This window comes from Cornus florida, unplaced genomic scaffold, assembly GCF_030987335.1.
Source record: "Cornus florida cultivar Cherokee Brave unplaced genomic scaffold, ASM3098733v1 CherokeeBrave_3.0.0_Hap2_Chr10, whole genome shotgun sequence".
Classification (NCBI taxonomy): domain Eukaryota; kingdom Viridiplantae; phylum Streptophyta; class Magnoliopsida; order Cornales; family Cornaceae; genus Cornus; species Cornus florida.
The window spans coordinates 108,831,119-108,849,253 of record NW_026775580.1 but is presented as its reverse complement, the minus strand read 5'-3'; the positions used below and the strand labels follow the sequence as shown (position 1 = coordinate 108,849,253).

Genomic DNA, 18,135 nt, shown 5'->3' with positions numbered 1-18,135 from the left:
ATGTGGTAGCCTGTCAGTGTCTCTCGCACCCGCCCACGACACACCCCGCCCACAAGGTCATCACAATCCACCCCCCTTGGAGGCCCGACGTCCCCGTCGGCACACTTCCGGCTGGGTCAGGCTCTGATACCATTTGTAACGACCCACTCCACCACATGGTATGATATTATCCACTTTAGGCCTGAGCCCGCACGGTTTTGCTCTTGGGCTTTACCCCAAAAGGCCTCATAACAATTGGAGATGATACATTTACATATAAGCATTTCACCTTTCCTCTACCCAGGCGATGTGGGACTGTGCACCCGTAACTCGCCAGTGTGGTAGCCTGTCAATGTCTCTCGCACCTGCCCACGGCACACCCGCCCACAAGGTCATCACAATCCACCCCCCTTGGAGGCCCGACGTCCCCGTCGGCACACTTCCGGCTGGGTCAAGCTCTGATATCATTTGTAACGACCCATTCCACCACATGGTATGATATTGTCCGCTTTGGGCCTGAGCCTACACAGTTTTGCTCTTGGGCTTTACCCCAAAAGGCCTCATACCAATTAGAGATGACACACTTACATATAAGCACTTCACCTTTCCTCTACCCAAGCGATATGGGACTGTGCACCCGTAGCTCGCCAGTGTGGTAGCCTGACAGTGTCTTTCGCACCCGCCCACAGCACACCCGCCCACAAGGTCATCACAATCCACCCCCCCTTGGAGGCCCGACGTCCCCGTCGGCACACTTCCCAGTGGGTCAGGCTCTGATACCATTTGTAACGACCCGCTCTACCACATGGTATGATATTGTCCGCTTTGGGCATGAGCTCGCACGGTTTTGCTCTTGGGCTTTACCCTAAAAGGCTTCATACCAATTGGAGATGACACACTTACATATAAGCAATTCACCTTTCCTCTACCCAGGCAATGTGGGACTGTGCACCCGTAACTCGCCAATGTAGTAGCCTGTCAGTGTCTCTCGCATCCGCCCACGACACACCCGCCCACAAGGTCATTATAGTTTAAATACGCCATTGAAAAGAATGGAGAGAAACAGAGATGATAGAAGAAAGAGGAAGGGTTACCGTGGTGGTGACAGTTGTGACTGGCAGCGACGGTGGGAGGAGGTTGTGACTGGCGACGGCTGTGGGAGGAGGTGGATAAGAAACAGAGTAAAGAGAGAAGAAAAAAGGTTCGTTTGATTCGTTAAGAGGGTAATGTTATATTTTTTTTTAAAAAAGGGGGCAATCTTGCATTTTGTTTTGACATGATTTTTTATTCGATTAAATTTTAATTAAATCAGGCAAGGGTATAAAAGACACTATATAAACTTAACGGTAATCAGTTCATTAACAGACTTAGGGGGTGTGAGAGTAATAAACGGCAACCACCCCCTAGTCTGTAATTTGCCCAAACCTCAAGGGAGGTGAGTGTAATTTACCTAAAATTAAAATACACTTAAATGCTACACCCAATAAAATAAATATTGTTAGTCTTAATGGTTGATATCATGTCAATATCATGATTTGCCGTTGCGGTATCAGTCGCAGTATTACGGATTCGTACAAAATCATTGTAAATTGACCGATACAAATTTGTACAAAATCAATGTAAATTGGCCGATACGAATCGCGTATTGGACTTGAAAAAGGGGCGCGTATTAACCAATACGTCGAACCATGATCAATATTACAACCAGAATATTTAGTTTTTCTTAGAGTAAAGTGCAAAAAAAAAAACCCTTAAGTATTACCCTTTTTGCAAATAACCCCTCTAAACTACAAATTACCCCCCTAAACTATTGATTTGTTACAATTAAGGACAAATTCATTACAAAATAGTACTATTTTACCCCTTCTCATTACATTTGTCATTTCCTATTAAATTACTTTTATTATCTTTTTGTTATCTAAATATTAATTATACCATTTACCTTCATTTTATTGTTAGTATCAATTTATCATAAAAATAGAAAAAAATAAATAAAGTTGTAACTACCATTTTCTGAAATGATTAACTTATTATTAAAAATTTACTATTTATAATACTAAACTTAATTTTTTTACTGTAAAAAAATATATATATATACATTCTCTTTCATACAATATATTCATGAAAAATTAATTAATTACTTAAATAAAAAATATATTCCTTTTCATACTATAAATTCATGAAAAAGTAAGAACTTATTCAAATTGTTTTTAAATTTTCTACTTAATATTTTTATTTAAACAATTAATTTAAAATTTTAAAGTTAAATTCATGCAAATTTAATGGAGAATATATCATCAAATTAGTATGAATTGTTTTCATAATTTACTTCAATAAAAAAATAGATTAAGTGTAATTCAATAACAAAGGGCATTATAATCATTTAATAAATAATAATCTAGACATTGGGATATTTTGCAACAAAATGTGATAGTTCATAGGGTATTATGCACAAAATTTACTTTAAGGAGTTATTTACAAATTTGAACATAGCTTAGAGAATTTTTTGCACTTGATCCTTTTTTCTTATTCTTGTCCCACTATCCAAATGAGTGAGTGGGTATGCAGGCATCATTATTCAATCTATTTAGTAGTGGGTATGTATAAATCATTATTCAATCTATTTAATAGCTTAAGTTTTGGACGAGCAGACAAATGCTCAACCTTTTATAATTGGTATCAAAATAACAATGGGTTGTTGATCCAATGCCAAGCCAAGTGTCTAGATCCAAAGTGTGAAGACTGGCCAAATAGAGAAGGTGGCCCAATCGCAGAGTGTGCAGGCAGGTAAACTGTTAGAACAACTAAGGACTCGATTTTCGAAGGATTCTTCTATTTTAGATCACATCAATACTCATAAACACAAGGAAACATTTCATATCACTAAAAATGAAATCATATTTTTTGTTTAATAGTACGCAATTGCCTACAAGTTCTTTGACTCCTTCCTCATAATACATAACATATCGAGCTTTCTTGGTGAGGGAGAGGAGATCTCTTTTTGACAATGTTGATTGCACAGCTAAAGCAAAGGAAAATTGTCACAGGTCTTCAGTGTGTCAAATTCCCTATGCATGATAGTAATGATGCAGCTTGTATAGCAAAACTTTTCCAGCTGAATTCCCCATAGCCATGAAACCTCCACCGGGACTAAAATGCAAACAACGGGGATAATCTAAGGTCCGATTTTGCGGAGGCCAGTTAGAGAAAACAGTGAATGACGGAACATGAATAAGCTTTAGGCTGTTTTTCTTCATGCTTGAACTGATAGCCAACATCTGAGCATCATTATTGAATTTCATAAAATGCACTTTCGTTGTTAGATTCTCAATGGTTTTCATCGGTTTTCTCTTGCCCCCTAGAAACTCCTCTCTATTGTAAAGATTCACAATCCCACTGTCTGAACCAGCTGCAAATAAACTTCCCGTTGGTGAAGTACAAAGAGCAGTACCATTTATGCAACCTTCACCAACAGCCTTGTGGAAGCAAGCCCTTGTTCTCAAATCCCAGTGGTAAATGTGCCCATCACCCCCAGAGCTCAGCAATTGTTGTCCATCATTAGAAAAGGCTTGAGTGATCCAATCAGTTCCGTCGTTTTTGATGAAACCAGCAAGATATACCCATCATTGCCCGCAAAAGCAATTGTATTAGAATCAGGGGAAACCTCGAAATTTTCCAAGCTCTTTTCGTCCCTACCAGTTAAGGGACCTATCTTATCAACCTCCGCTTTCACTAGATCACAGCTATAAAAGAACTTCCTTCTTCCTGCTATTATAACCCGAGATCCATCAGGTAAGAAAGAAGCCTTCCGAATAGGACAATCGTCGAGGAAGATGCTTTGTGTTTTGGTGTTCCTTTTGCCGTCTATCTGAAAAAATCTCAGCCTTTTATCTAATCCACCAGCAAGGACCAACTGTGCATTTCTATGGAACTGAATGGAATTGATTGGACCATTAGAAGGATCTCCTGCATTGGCATCAACCAATCTCGAGTATTCGAGGAGTCCAGGCAAAAGCTTCACACCGCTCTTCACAACAAGGTCTTCATTTGTTCGAAGGATGTTGTCAAACACCTTTAACATTTTTGTAACCATGTGCAAGTTCTGCACCATTTTCTTCATCAGAATGTTCATCATCAGAACCGTAATACCTTAACCGTGAATCAAGTTGTGCCCACTCTGTGCCTGGGTTCAGCTTTACATGCTGAGCCCTCAATCTTGACACATATGCTGAACCAGAGATCAAACTCTCATCCTCTTCCTTCCTCAGCTTTCTTAACCTGTTAACTTTAGCTATATTAATATTGATTTTTTCCTCCTCCTCATCCACCCAAACAGGTTTCCTTAGCTTAGTCTCTTCCAAACTACTTTCCTCACCAGATTCTGCATCCCTTCCATGTACAGACGGTATGCCGTTCGCAGACCGGTCTGTGAAGAATAAAGCAGAACATTTGTCAATCCCATCTCTCACTTCTCCCTCATCATCATTACCAAATCCAACAGGGTCGTACAAAGAGCCAAACAAAAAGTTCTCCAACTTCTTCATTTCCCTTTCCTGCTCAATTTCAAACTTCTTTTGCTCTTCCTTGCACTCCCTCCGTCTCTTTTTCAATTTTAAGTTATCCGAATCATTTTCTTTTCTATCTTCCAACTCTTGGTTCCCTACCAAAAGCGAAAGCTCATCAGAGAGGTTCCTTTTAATCTTCTTGCTTTGGTCTTTAGGAAAAATATTTTGAGAAATCAAACCCATCATTCACAAAATGGCTACTACTGCAAAATAAACAACAGATAATTAGTCACATAATATTGACAGGCAAAGATCCTGGAGTTCAAAAATAATAATAATAATAATGCAACTAAAACTAGAAGTACTTGATATTTCATGGGTGAACCTAAGAAATATCAACGAAAAGCAAGCAATCAAATAAACCCAAAAATAAATGGACATTCAAGGCAACTGAGGCAGCCATTCAAAATGTAAAAGCTTGAAAACTATCCCTGGGAAAATTAAATTTCTATTGCTGATAAAAAAATTTGACATTTAGAAAAGATTAAATGTTAGGGTGATCTATGACTTACAAGAAGGATATAAGAATGTATCGATCAACTCCAACAAAATACAAACTACCATGGTAAATATGGCGTGTACTTTTAAAACTACTTCTTTTGAGCACAAAACAATAATGGAGTCCAAACTCCAAAGGCAGATCAAAACAGCAGATAATATAGAGCCTAATTAACAATGTCCTGGAATGAGAGGCCAATTTTCAATTCAATTGCCAAACTCCATTATTCTTGCAAGGAAATTGAACCACAACTCAAGAAGATGAAATTAACAAGCATATCTAAAATGACAAAATTGCTTAAAGCACCTTTCTAATGTTAAGCTATAAATCCACATAACCTTCCCATAAATATTGGTTAAATTGTGACAATCCAGAAGTCTCTTAATACTGCATAACAGAACAGAAGAATAATGACAATAGCATTGCAATCAATGTCTTTGGCATAAAGGGAAAACAAGCCTCATATTCTACATTAGAAGACTATTTGATACAAAACTAGGCAACTTTTGATTATTCCATACTCCAATTCCAAATTACCTTTGAATTCATTAATCAACATCAGGGCAGGGAAAAAAAAAAAAGAAGAAGCAATTTTCCAGACAAAAACCATAAAATTCCTAACTGTAACAGGTGGGCGCTTGCCCATTTACCCAAAAGCTTAAGCTGTTGGGTAATGCTGCATACCCACCCATTTATACACACTTCAAACCCCATCCAAATCCGATGTGGGACAAATATCCCCTTGTGACACTAGCCCATCACGTCAAGAAATACAGTTCTTCCTATAATTTAGACTATTATAGATGCAACTCTCGTAATACCACGTATTTCTCTGTGTTGAGAAAAAATTGTAATCCATTTCTTTTCTTTTTTAATATTTTATGTTTCGTGGAAATATTAAGAAATAAGCATCGACCCATCTATTTTTTGACACAAGTAAGCTTAGGGGTGCACACATTCAAGATCGGCCCAATATAATTAGATAAGTAAACACATAGTTGATCTTAGATATGATTTTATTAACTTTAATTTTGAAAAACTTCATTATGCTGCAACAAGAAATATTGTCAATAATATGCTGTAAACAATACATGCATTTGGAAAATAATCTAGTCTTTTTATGCAATTTAAAATTTCAATTGGAGGGTTTGTTCTATTTGTAAAGTTTCTTTTAAAACTAACAAATTTTGATTATTAGTTGTAACAAATTTATCATGAGCTCCTTTCTAGATTGAATTAGTTTATATATATGTATATATTTTTTGATAAGTAAAACTGTATAAAAAGCACTCAAAAGGGGAGTGCATCCCAAGGGAACAAACATAGGCCAAATCAGCCTTTACACTTTCAAAGAGGCCAAAAAATCAACCATTTCCTCTAAAGATCCATAATCTCTACCAAAAACCCAACATATTTTTCTCCTTTTTTAAGTTTTTCATATCCTGATTTACTTTCTAATAGACATATTCAATAATATAAATAAAAAAGGTCACAAACAAAATATACAGTTTTATGATAACAAATACTAATAAGACTATAAAATAAATTAAGTTAAAAAAACAATAAAACCTGATGTTAGAAAAATCCGGTCCAATGCTCCAACAAATACTTCAGTCCTTTTATTCCTAGTTTGTAACTTCCAATAAAATTATAGCACCTAAGTATAAAATTACTACCTCCAAATCCTTGAAGAGTCCCAAAATACCAAACTATGTGAGAATAAAGAAAATAGGAGATGCAGTGAAATAGTGAATCAGATGGAGAGACTGTAATGGGTGGATGAGAGAAAAAAGCATTTTTAATGAGAAGAGAAAAAAATCATGAGGAATAAGGATAAAAAAAATGTATGGAAGAAAGAAAGATAAATGTTAGGAGTTTAATAGAAAAGGTAGGAAAGGGAAGAAAAAGAAAAGAAGATGGAAAGTTATATCAATTCCCAATACAATTATCCATTAGATACGTATAATAATATATCAATATTAATACTGCTGCAAAGATTGAAAAAAATAAAATAAAACTGGACTGAGGACAGCCAAAAAAATTTTTTGAGGTGAATTAAGACAATATTAATATAGCTAATGTAATGATAGAAGAAAAAAATAAACAAATAAGGTGTAATGAGATTGAGGAGAGGAGGAAAAAGAAAAAAGAGTAAGGTGCAATAAGGATAAAAATTAGGAGTTTTAATAGAAAAGGTAAGAAAGTGGAATGAAAAGTTTATTAATGAATTAAATTCTATGGGCCCACTATTAAATCTCCGCTATTGGTTGAGCCCTAAAAATATAAGGATAAATAAAAAAATTAGGGCTTTCTATTGGCTGGGACCTTAGGCAACAGTCTAAATTGACACACGTTCACATAAAGGCAATCACCTAATCTTCCATCTTCTCAAGCTTTTTATGTCCTTATAATTTTAGGCCCCAACCAATAGCAGAGATTTAATAGTGGGCCAATACAATTTAATTCATTTAAAAACTTTTCATTCCACTTTCTTAACTTTTCATTAAAACTCCTAATTTTTATCCTCATCTCACCACCCTTTTTTTTCTCCCCTATTAATATTGTCTTATCTCACCTCATCATTACACGTTTTATTTCCCCTCTATCATTATAAAGGCCATATTAATATTGTCTTACCTCACCTTACTTTTTTTTTTCTTTCTCCTCTCCTTATTGCAATTTTTTTTTCTCCTCTACAAATGTATTAATATTGAATACATATCTAATGGATAATTGCATTGGGAATTGATAAAATTTTCCATCTTCTCCTACTTTTTCCCTTTCCTACTTTTTCTATTAACCTCCTAACTTTTATCTTTCTTTCTTTCTTTTATCCTTATTCCTCACTTCTTCCTTTTTCTCCTCTCTCATTACAAATGCTTTTTTCTCTCCTCTACTCATTACAAACTCTCGATATGAACTCACTATCTTACTCCATCTCCTATTTTCCTTACTCTCTCACATATTTTGGTATTTTGGGACTCTTTAAGAATTTGGATGTAGTAAGTTTCTACTTGGGTGCCATAACTTTATTGGAAATTACAAAATAGGAATAAAAGGATTGAACATTTGTTGAAGCATTAGACCGGATTTTTCTAACATCGTGTTCTATTATTCTTTATCTTAATTTATTATCTAGTCTTATTATTATTTGTTATCATAAAACTGTATATTTTGTTTGTGCTTTTAATTTATATCATTGAATATGTCTAATAGAAAGTATGAATCAAGATATGAAAAACTTTAAAAAAAAATAATAATAAGAAGGAGAAAAATAAATAAACTAATTCAATATTTAAAAAAAAGAGCTCTTGATAAATTTGTTACAACTAATAATCAAATTATTAGTTTTAAAATAATTTTTACAAATAGAAACAAACACTCCAATTGAATTGTTAAATTACATAGAAAGACTAGATTCTTTTACAAATGCATGTATTGCTTACATAATATTATTGACAATACATGTAACTGTTGTTGCATCATAAAGGAGTTTTTCAAAGTTAAAGTAAATAAATCATATCTAAGATCAACTATGTCATAACAAAGATTAAATGGAACAGCTATATTATCTATTGAAAAGATGCTTTAGCAAAACTCGCATCATAAAGGAGTTTTTCAAAGTTAAAGTTAATATAGCATATCTAAGATCAACTATGTCATAACAAAGATTAAATGGAACGGCTATATTATCTATTGAAAAGATGCTTTAGCAAAACTCGCATCATAAAGGAGTTTTTCAAAGTTAAAGTTAATAAATCATATCTAAGATCAACTATGTCATAACAAAGATTAAATGGAACGGCTATATTATCTATTGAAAAGATGCTTTAACAAAACCCAAATTCATGAATCTAATTAATAACTTTGCATCTCAACAAGCAAGAAAAACATTATTAACTATTATTTGTTATTAATAAATTAAATATTAAAAGCCCAATTATATATTTTTCATCTAAAGCCTCAAATTATATTGAGCTGGCCCTGGGAGCATGTCATAGTCAGTAAAAACCTACACGTAGGGAAGCTATTAAGGCTTTAGGACAATGCTACTCACTCTTAACTTAATCTGTTTATTTTCATTAATGGTATATGTATTGGACTATTAGTTTATAAGATTTTATTTATACCATTGATATTCTGATATGATTATATTATGATATGAATAAATAGTGTTTGGCTAAGTTACATTTTGTTTATGATTACTTGAAAGAGTAATGTTATGAAGAGAGTTTCATCATGACAAGAGCTTTGAGCTCTTCATATTTAACCACTAGATTGAGACAATTTTTTGAGATCTCTTGATAGCATTACCCTTACTTAAATAGAAATTATGAATTAAAATAAACAAATTTCCCAACAGTTTATACAGAAATAACCTGAGAAGAGCTCCTAAAATAAAAAAAGCAAAGCCGATCCCCCGCCACAAAATCAAGAAGAAAGAAACGAGAACTGTTTAATATATAAATAAATCCACTGATTTATAATAGGCTAGAAAATTAAACCACATGCAAACTGACTTCAAAGACAACTATATTGCCATTTATCAACAAATATAAATAAATAAATAAATATATATATATATATATATATATATATATTGCCATAACAATTCAAAATTCCCATTCTTCTGTTCACCCCGCAATCAGAAATAGTATTAGGACAGTATAATAATTCACGTGTGAGAAAAATCATTTTGTAATAATCCTTATATTAATTAGAAAAATTCAGCTAGTTAATTTTCAAAAAAACCATTCCCAATTAAACTAAAAATAGAACCCAACCACAGGTTAATTTTCAGTTAACTCTATCACATGAAACAACAGTTTTCAACACATACATTGAAAAAAAAAAACCATACTTACGATGAGAGAGAAAGATGATGAAGGCGTTGTTGAAGTTCATAAAGAAAGAATAGAGATGATATTATGATATCGTTAGATAGTTATCAGAGAGATGTAGTGAGAGAGAGAGAGAGACAGTAAAGAGACTATAGAGAGGAGAGAGATCGTGTGAGATTAGTTAGATAGTTCGGTAGATTAGGGTTACGCAATTATGCGAAGTAAATGTATTTGATATAAATAGTTAATTATAAATTATTTGATTAAGTAATTTACTGTAAATGGTAGATGTATCACTACTTTTTTATAATAATAAATTAATAATAACGATTGCGTTTTTTATATTAACCGTTTTATTTTAGGGTACTGCTTTCATTTTGTCTCGTAATTCAATACCCTAAATTGGTGATTGATAAAGTAGAATCTCTAGAATAAATGACACTTATAATTTTTTTAATTTAAACCTGTGAATTTAAATCATTTTTGAAAGAAAAAAAAAAGAACAAGAAAACATATTATATCATTTATTGGCTAAATTTACCTCTTTTTGAACAAATAAAAGTAATATAAAAATCTAAATAAGGGTAAAATTTTGTAAGATATGTAGAGATAGGGGTAATTATTATAATATTCTTACCAAAAATCATGAATAAACACAATTTATTTTAGAAAGTGAAAATGGGGATATAATTAGAATTTCTTATAGTTTTTCAAGAAATCAAAATTTTCCTGTGTTTTTTGTGGAAAAATAAGGTAGTAGTTATGGAAAGTTACTTTCCTACAAAATTTTTCTTTCCTTTTAAAAGATTTGAAATTTTTTTTTTTCTTTTCATTTCTTACTATTTCTATCTAACCAAACTAAGCCTAAAAACTCACCCCTCACATCTTTGAGGTCCTGGTGCACGTGAAATGGTGGATTACATGTGTCCCCGCTAAAGGCTTAAGGAGTCCAACGAGTTCCGACACCACCATGTTGACCCAAAAAAAAAAAAAACTCTTTATACAGGACCATGTACCATATCCTTCATGAGATTTCTAGGGGAAACAATGCTTCAGATCATCTTCTTGCTCACTCCAACTATGTTGCTCCAACCCAACCATGTCAAAAAAATTATTGTATATTGACAGAGAGCCAGAAAGAGGGAAGTTTTAGCTCCATGTTCATCCCTGAGAAAGTGAAGTAGGTTGTGCCTGATTTTTGCCAACACCACCTTATTTTCAGTCCAAAAATCTGGTGTGTCCTAAGGTAGGTGGTACTATTACTACTAGATACGTTAACTATATTGATTCTACTCCATCATCCAACTCGCAGACTCCCAAGTCCAGAAAATATTATCACTTTTATATTCTTCTCACTTTGCCAGTGATAAAAATCATTTTGAAAGACTGATTTGTGCCCTCAAATGCTATATATTAGCATAACATTCCATGGGATCTCTAGAAAACATAAGCTGTTAAAAAAAGATTCTGCACTCGATAGAAACAAAGCAATTTAGTAACACCATAATGACAAAGTTCATACAAGTAAAAAAAAAAAAAAAAAAAAACCATTAATCTGCTATTGAAAAGATACAGAAAACCACTACAATTGATCAACGTTTTTATTGTTCCTTCAATGCTTAGCCACTTGAATATCAAGTTCATCATAAGATTCAGAACTTGAAGCTCAAATAAAGTATGAACCATCTACACAAGACAAGCTTTACACGGACTACATTTCCATGGTAATTTGATGAAAACATCGGAAAAGATAACTCAAAATGAGGAGATGCCGGACTACCTATCAGTGCCTGAAATTACCATATCCTCCCACACCAGACGATCCATACCCACCATAGGGCTGTGCAGAGAAGGAAGATGAAGAATAGGAGCTATTATCAAACTGCGAGTAGGGAGACCTAAAACCAGTGTCAATCTTGCCATAACTACCACCAACCGGCTCTTCGTGGCTGCTTAAAAATTCCTACAAGAGAGAAGGCAGTGCATCTATAGTCAGCTTTCTTTTACATAATTTAAAACTCAACACAACATCAAGTTTGTTGAGGTATTGAAATAATCTTCAGAAATTTGGTTGTGAAGAACCATTTTGAAAGAACTTACCTTAAATCAGTATATGCATATGAAGTGGCTCCTTAATACAATTTTAAAATCACAAGCTATGATGAATTCATCCCATAATTCACTCAATAGTTCTTTTCCTAATATAATCCTTAAATTCTTGCTATGTTATAGCTTTCTTCCTCAAATTTAACCTTAGGGATAATGTAATTCGTAAAGCAGGGGCTTACTTGAAATAAATAAATAAATAATAAAAACATAGCACAGCCTGACAAATTCATTCAAAATAGATGTGTTACAAGTCATCCATAAAAAAACAATCAATAAAGTTAATTTTACGAAGAAATCAGTTCTACCGGGTAAAAAAAAAAAAAAAGGGTTTGAAGATCACATAAATTAAAGGAAATGATTCCTGCTACCTGAATAAGTTGCTGAGCTGTCTGAACTTGCGATGAAGTCCCTTTAATTTCGACAGTGATTTCATCTGGTAAGCCTCTACTCTCTTGCACAGTGAGGATGGCGCCACTAGTACGTCGGATATATGCAATATTTGCCCCTCCAATCCCAATGATGTCCTCAGCATAAGTTAGTGGTATTTGCATTGTTTGCGCAATCTGAATAGAGAAAGAAAACAAATAAGATAATAATACTAGGTAATAAACGTACTAAAAAATAAAAGAAATAGATACTGGGGCCAACAACATATAGCAACTATTTGACGAGCAAGAACTTATACAAATCTACAAAAACCATTTTCTTTCTTTCTACCTTTTGGCAGTCCTATCACCTATGCATACTACTCCACTTTTGATGCTCTTTCTCCAAATAGAAAAGATGATATGTTATAAATATATATATTTTTTTTAAAAAAAAAAAAAAAGGAAAAAATAATAAGAAGAGAAAATGGGCAGGACTGACATTTTATTATAATGTGTCAAAAAAGTAGCCTTGTACCTTTCACTAGGATATATAAAACCTCTGATGCAATTTTATTGATCTAATCTAATTGTGCTTCCACAACGCCATTTTAATTTTGCCTTCTAAGAGACACAACCAGGCCTGCATGGTTTATGGTGCCAAGCATCGCTAGAACAAGAACTATGATTTTACTTGGATTTGAAAAAATTTCCCATTGGAAACTATTAGTCAAATCATCTTACAGTATCTTTTAGGTAGCAAGCTCACCAGATCCAGAAGGAATAACAGCAAAATAGTTTACTCTTGGAAAGCTTCCAACATCTCAAGCCCAAAGCATATCTCATTAGTATTGGCTCAGTACATCACAAAGTAAAACTGAGCAATATTTTGCCGAAATTCATGTTCCACAGTGTCAACAAAAAGAAGCTTTTATCCAATCAAGCATCTTTCAAAAAGCAGAGGCACAATCGAACAAAACAGCAATGGAAGAGGATATATGATGTAAAGCATTCAGTCAGCATAGATATATACCAGAAAGAGGATAGGAAACTACTTACTTACAAATTTCAGGTTGAAGACTTAACTGCTAAAAGCTTCTTTTCCAATATAATAAATTAACGTGGATGAAAAGGCTGAAGATGTTTGACAACTCGAATACATTTCAATTTTGTTGAAGTATCTATCAGAGTATCATGTTAGGAGCAGGTTCTGTCACATGGAAAATCACACATCTCACAAGGATACATAGAGGAAGGGCACAACAGTACCAAAGGCTTTGTAGCCCAGTGGCATCTTCCCTATCTCCCAAAGGGGTGGTGAGGTTTCCAGTCCCCGTAGGAACAAATGGGTGTGTGAGTTTCTAGCCAATGAGGAAAAAAATGGAGGGGCACAACACATATGGGAGATTCATGCAACTAAGAACAATGAAACCATTGAACTAAAAATGTTCATAAAACATTTTTACCCATGTTTATAACACTACCTTTGTACCACGCAATACACATGTTGAGTTTGTTTTTCCTTTCAAATGGGAAATGATAATATTGTTCAAAAATCACAAGCATAAAGCCTCCCTATCAAAAGTTCTAATAGATTCAGGGTGGAAATGTTACTTAAACCAATATTGAAACAATAAAGGGTAATATTCCCACTCCAAAGGACAACCATGCCACTCCATCAAACTCACATCTCAAGACGGAGAAAAAGACAAATATGAACCCAGAAGGGACATGAATTATAAGAAAATAATACTGTTGAAACCACCAACCTGCGTTATAATAGGACCACCAGCAAGACCAAGTCCTGAAGAACGTATTCCCGAGAGTGCAGAATCTTCTCCATATAGTGAAAGTCCAGGAGGAGGCATTCGTGATTCCATATGGGTTTCACGGTCAAGAAACAGAGAATCCCGCTTTGCTGTAAGAGGATAATCAGTACCAATTCCAGTTTGAGAAGTAGTATGTGACAATGGCCTGTCAGCCCAAGTCTCTACTTGGCGATCTTGTAAGACTGTTGTATTGTACTGCAGAAAATGGTATAGCAAATGAGATCACTGCAGTGCATATTCTATAGTCAACATCAACATAAATCGAACTTACAGTCTTCTCGAATAAGGGAATAACACTATGATCCACCAAGAACTTCCTTAGATGCCCAACCACAGCTTCTAGAGCTTTAAGAACCTTGAGAGTTTCTCCCTGCAACTCCACAATCCTCTCGTCTGAGTTGACATACGATGGCAACTCATCTGGCAGAACAAATACGAATTGTCATGTGCAGTGTTATTCAGAGATGCAGGGAAAGAAAAAAAAAGGTGAATTACTCTAACCACCCCTGAGGTCTGTCCAAATTACCTCCAGCTGAAACTACTGGCAAAAGTATGGTCAACCTCCCTTAAGGTTTGTCCAAATTACTCCAACCACCCCTGACATCAGTCAAGGGTTAAGTCCGTAGTGAAATACTTCCTAAATGCCGAAACTACCTTTGAGTAAGATAAAATGACCATTTCAATGAATTATATTTAGACAAAACTACCCTTGCATGTATCTATATAACCTACCTCACTTTCCCTTACCAATTGCAACAATTTCCCTCTTTTTTATGGCACCAAGCACACTGGTAGTCTCTCTGTCTTTCTCATTTTTTTTCTCTCTGTTTTTTTTACCTGGTCAGTTTCTCTCTGTTTATTCCTCTCTCTCTCTCTCTCTCTCTCTCTGCTTTTTCTTCTCTTTCTGTCTTGTTTCAAGCAAAATCTGGACAGTGGTGTGGATTTCACAATGTGGTTGAACCATTTGAATCTTATTCATTGACTTGCAACAGAACTTAGCTTATTTAAAAGTCCTGAGCTTAAGCCAACCAAGAACAGGGTTGCTCATGATATCATCTCTTGATGCTAGAAAGAGATCATTCAATGGTATGTTTTTCACTTGCTGGACTTTAAGCAGCTTTGGCTACTCTAAACTAACTTATTTTACCTCATAACAAAATTTGACAATTGTTGAAAATCCACTTAATTTATGGGTATGTCCTGACATTTCCAACTGCTGTTCAAAACAACAGAATAGCAAAAACAATCAAATGGAATTGGTTACTATAAACTAATACAATCAGAATTGTCATACAAAATCTTTTGTACATAAAGATATGGCTGATATGGTGGAGAGAGTGTTTGGAGATGATGAGGGTTTCATACTTGTGAAGGGTGTATGGAGAGTCAGAGAGAGAGAGAAAGAGAAGTCAGAGATCCTATTGATCGTACTGAGAGAGAAATCCAAACGCCACCTTCAGATTCTGTTGTCTTTGGGGTTAGAAGGGTAGCTGGTAATTTAATATTTAGTAATGACATCATCCAAACGTCAGCAATAAAGAAGATTTTTAGTGAGGGCAAAATAGTACTTTCATAGCTATCATTAGTTGGATTAATGGCGCTATCTTTGATAGGGGGTGTCAGAGAGATTTTTCAAAAAGTGTCAGCCGCAGGTAATTTGGACAAACCTCAGGGGAGGTCATAGTAATTCACCCCAAAAAAGGTAATTTTAAGCATAAAAAAAGATCAAAGATATGAGACATACAAAAAAATGTATCTAATAGAAAGTTCAACAGAAGACAGAAAGAATCTTTGATACAAGTGAGAAGTGCAATTTAGACGGGTGGAATTTCATAGGGATCAGGTATTGTCCAGAAATAATGGCCATGAAGACCAAAGCTTTGCTTAACCTTAGACAGTATTATTCACAAAGTGAACCCGCTTTCTCACGATGGCAGGTCTTTTACTATTACAACAAGCAACGGCCCCTGATAAAACAATTCTATAATAAACAAACAATTTGTAGGTTTACTAAGAGTTGTAGCTTAGTGGAATCTCCTCTACCTTCCAAAGTGGAAGGTGAATGGGAGTGTAAGCTTCTTGCCACGAGAGCGAAAAAACAAAAACAAAAACAAAAACAAAACATAGCTTTCAGAACATTTCAGGCATACCATTGGAGAGAACCCGGATAGAGGCATTAGTGCTCTCCTGTATTGACTTGATCGTAGAGCCTTGCTTCCCAATCAAATTAATGGCTTGTGTGGATGCCACCAATAACCGGATTGAACAAAATGCAGCTCCAGCAGCACCAGTTGCGTCATTATCAGATAATCCACTGACACGTTTGAATACTCTTATCGTAGCATCCATCGCTGGGGACAATGATGCCTCCAGTTCTTCCTTTCCAGATATCAAAACCTATAAAATTGAAGAACAAGTTCACAGTTGGAAATTAGAATTTGATGCCTAAGAAGAAAAACAAAAAAGAAATGACCAAAGGGCCTCTAGCCCAATGATATAGTCTCTCGTTCTCTTCTGCCTAAAGGGGAGGTCCAGAGTTTGAGTTCCACTAGGGACATGTTGTAAATGAATGGGTGTGTGAATTTGCTTTAACTTCCAAAAAATAAACACATCTTCCGTTGTCCATTTGTTCGAATTTGGATTGTAGACATGTTTTAATGCTAAAACACTAGTTTCATTTCAAATAAAGGTAAAAACTTCACAAAAAGCAATCAAAATTGGTCAAGGTAAAAGAAGCGATCTAGGTACAGCAGCTTTACTCAAGTCCAAGATTGCATTCCTGTTCTTAAAAGCAATAAGTACTTGCACTTAGGTTGCATGTCTGTTCTTAAAAGAAAACACAGCCTAATGAAAAGGATAGAGAAGGGGAGAGAGTGTGTGTGGAGAGTACAGAAAGACATTCTGAAACACAAAATTTGATACCCAAACAAAATAAAAAAGATAAAAACACAAACACAAGCATTGATCACATGGAACACAAAATACTTAGAATTTGTGCATTAAGGACGGCAAATCCATTAAAACCTTGTCAATATTCACAAAGAAACAACCTTGGAAGATAAAATTACAATTTTAAAATTGAAAAGTTAACATTGTTCTTAACCTAAAACCCTAGAAATGGGTAACAAAAAGGAAAAACAAGAACTGGTTAGAGATACAGAAAAGAAAGAGAAAAAAAAACCCTAGAAATATGGATAGAGAAAGACTCACAATGCGATCAGAAGTTCCGTTGGGGGCATCAAGGACGCGTATGCGAGCGCCAGTCTCCTCGGACATTTTCTTGATGAGTTCACCTTTGCGGCCGATTATGCCACCGACCTTGAGGACGGGGACGATGAGGCGAAACACGCAGTCCCCGGGCCATCCCGGCCACTTCTTGACGTCTTCGTCGGCTGAAGCTGCAGCCGGAGTGGGCATTGTTTCTTCCGGCGCTGATCCGGACAGAGAATGATCATCTCCTAGTGACTCGGACTCGGTGGCCGTGGCGGTTGCAGTGGCGGAGTCAGTTGTCTCCGTTCGTTGATCAGATTCTGGGCCCTTGGATGACCCGTTCTCGGCGACCTCGGTAGTAGCAGCAACAGTAGAAGAAGCCATGAGAGATGGAGAGAGTATGGTATGGTGTGATAGAGCTAGAAGGGGCTTATATTCGTATAATGTGTTGTCGTCCCGTGGACGATGTGCTGTACAAACAGAATCTGTTGTGTAGACCTAATTTGGTGCGGGTCCCATCCTTGAAAAAATGACGTACTGACTTGGATACTAGTATCATTTTTTTTTGAAATATTAAAACAGTGATAGGTTGAAATTAGAAGAATAATTATTTTCCTTCTGTCAATATCGCGTGATTCAAAAAATAATAATTATGTAAACAAATTTAAAGAACAAATTGGTTCTTTGACAATAATAAAATTTACCACTTTCATTTTTTCTTCTATACATTTTTTTAAT

General features: G+C 35.0%; 1 protein-coding gene and 1 pseudogene across 1 annotated transcript; both read right to left on the bottom strand.

Moving 5' to 3' along the window:
• Positions 1-2,847: 2,847 nt before the first annotated feature.
• Positions 2,848-10,075, bottom strand: LOC132276947 (U3 small nucleolar RNA-associated protein 18 homolog; annotated as a pseudogene).
• A 1,348-nt stretch (positions 10,076-11,423) lies between these two features.
• LOC132276946 (RNA-binding KH domain-containing protein PEPPER-like) lies at positions 11,424-17,851 on the bottom strand. Its single transcript, XM_059778596.1, has 6 exons — positions 17,398-17,851; positions 16,338-16,584; positions 14,459-14,607; positions 14,128-14,382; positions 12,362-12,556; positions 11,424-11,847 (listed from the first exon to the last, which is right to left on the bottom strand). The coding sequence occupies exons 1-6, from the start codon at positions 17,779-17,781 to the stop codon at positions 11,668-11,670; spliced, it is 1,410 nt and encodes a 469-aa protein (XP_059634579.1). The 5' UTR covers positions 17,782-17,851; the 3' UTR covers positions 11,424-11,667.
• Positions 17,852-18,135: the final 284 nt, after the last annotated feature.

Coding starts and splice junctions, on each gene's coding strand:
- LOC132276946 (XM_059778596.1), bottom strand. CDS start 17,781: ATGGCTTCTTCTACTGTTGCTGCTACTACCGAGGTCGCCGAGAACGGG. Junction 12,557..14,127: donor GTGGTCCTATTATAACGCAG/GTTGGTGGTTTC, acceptor TTCTCTATTCAG/ATTGCGCAAACAATGCAAAT. Junction 11,848..12,361: donor CAGCTCAGCAACTTATTCAG/GTAGCAGGAATC, acceptor TCTCTCTTGTAG/GAATTTTTAAGCAGCCACGA.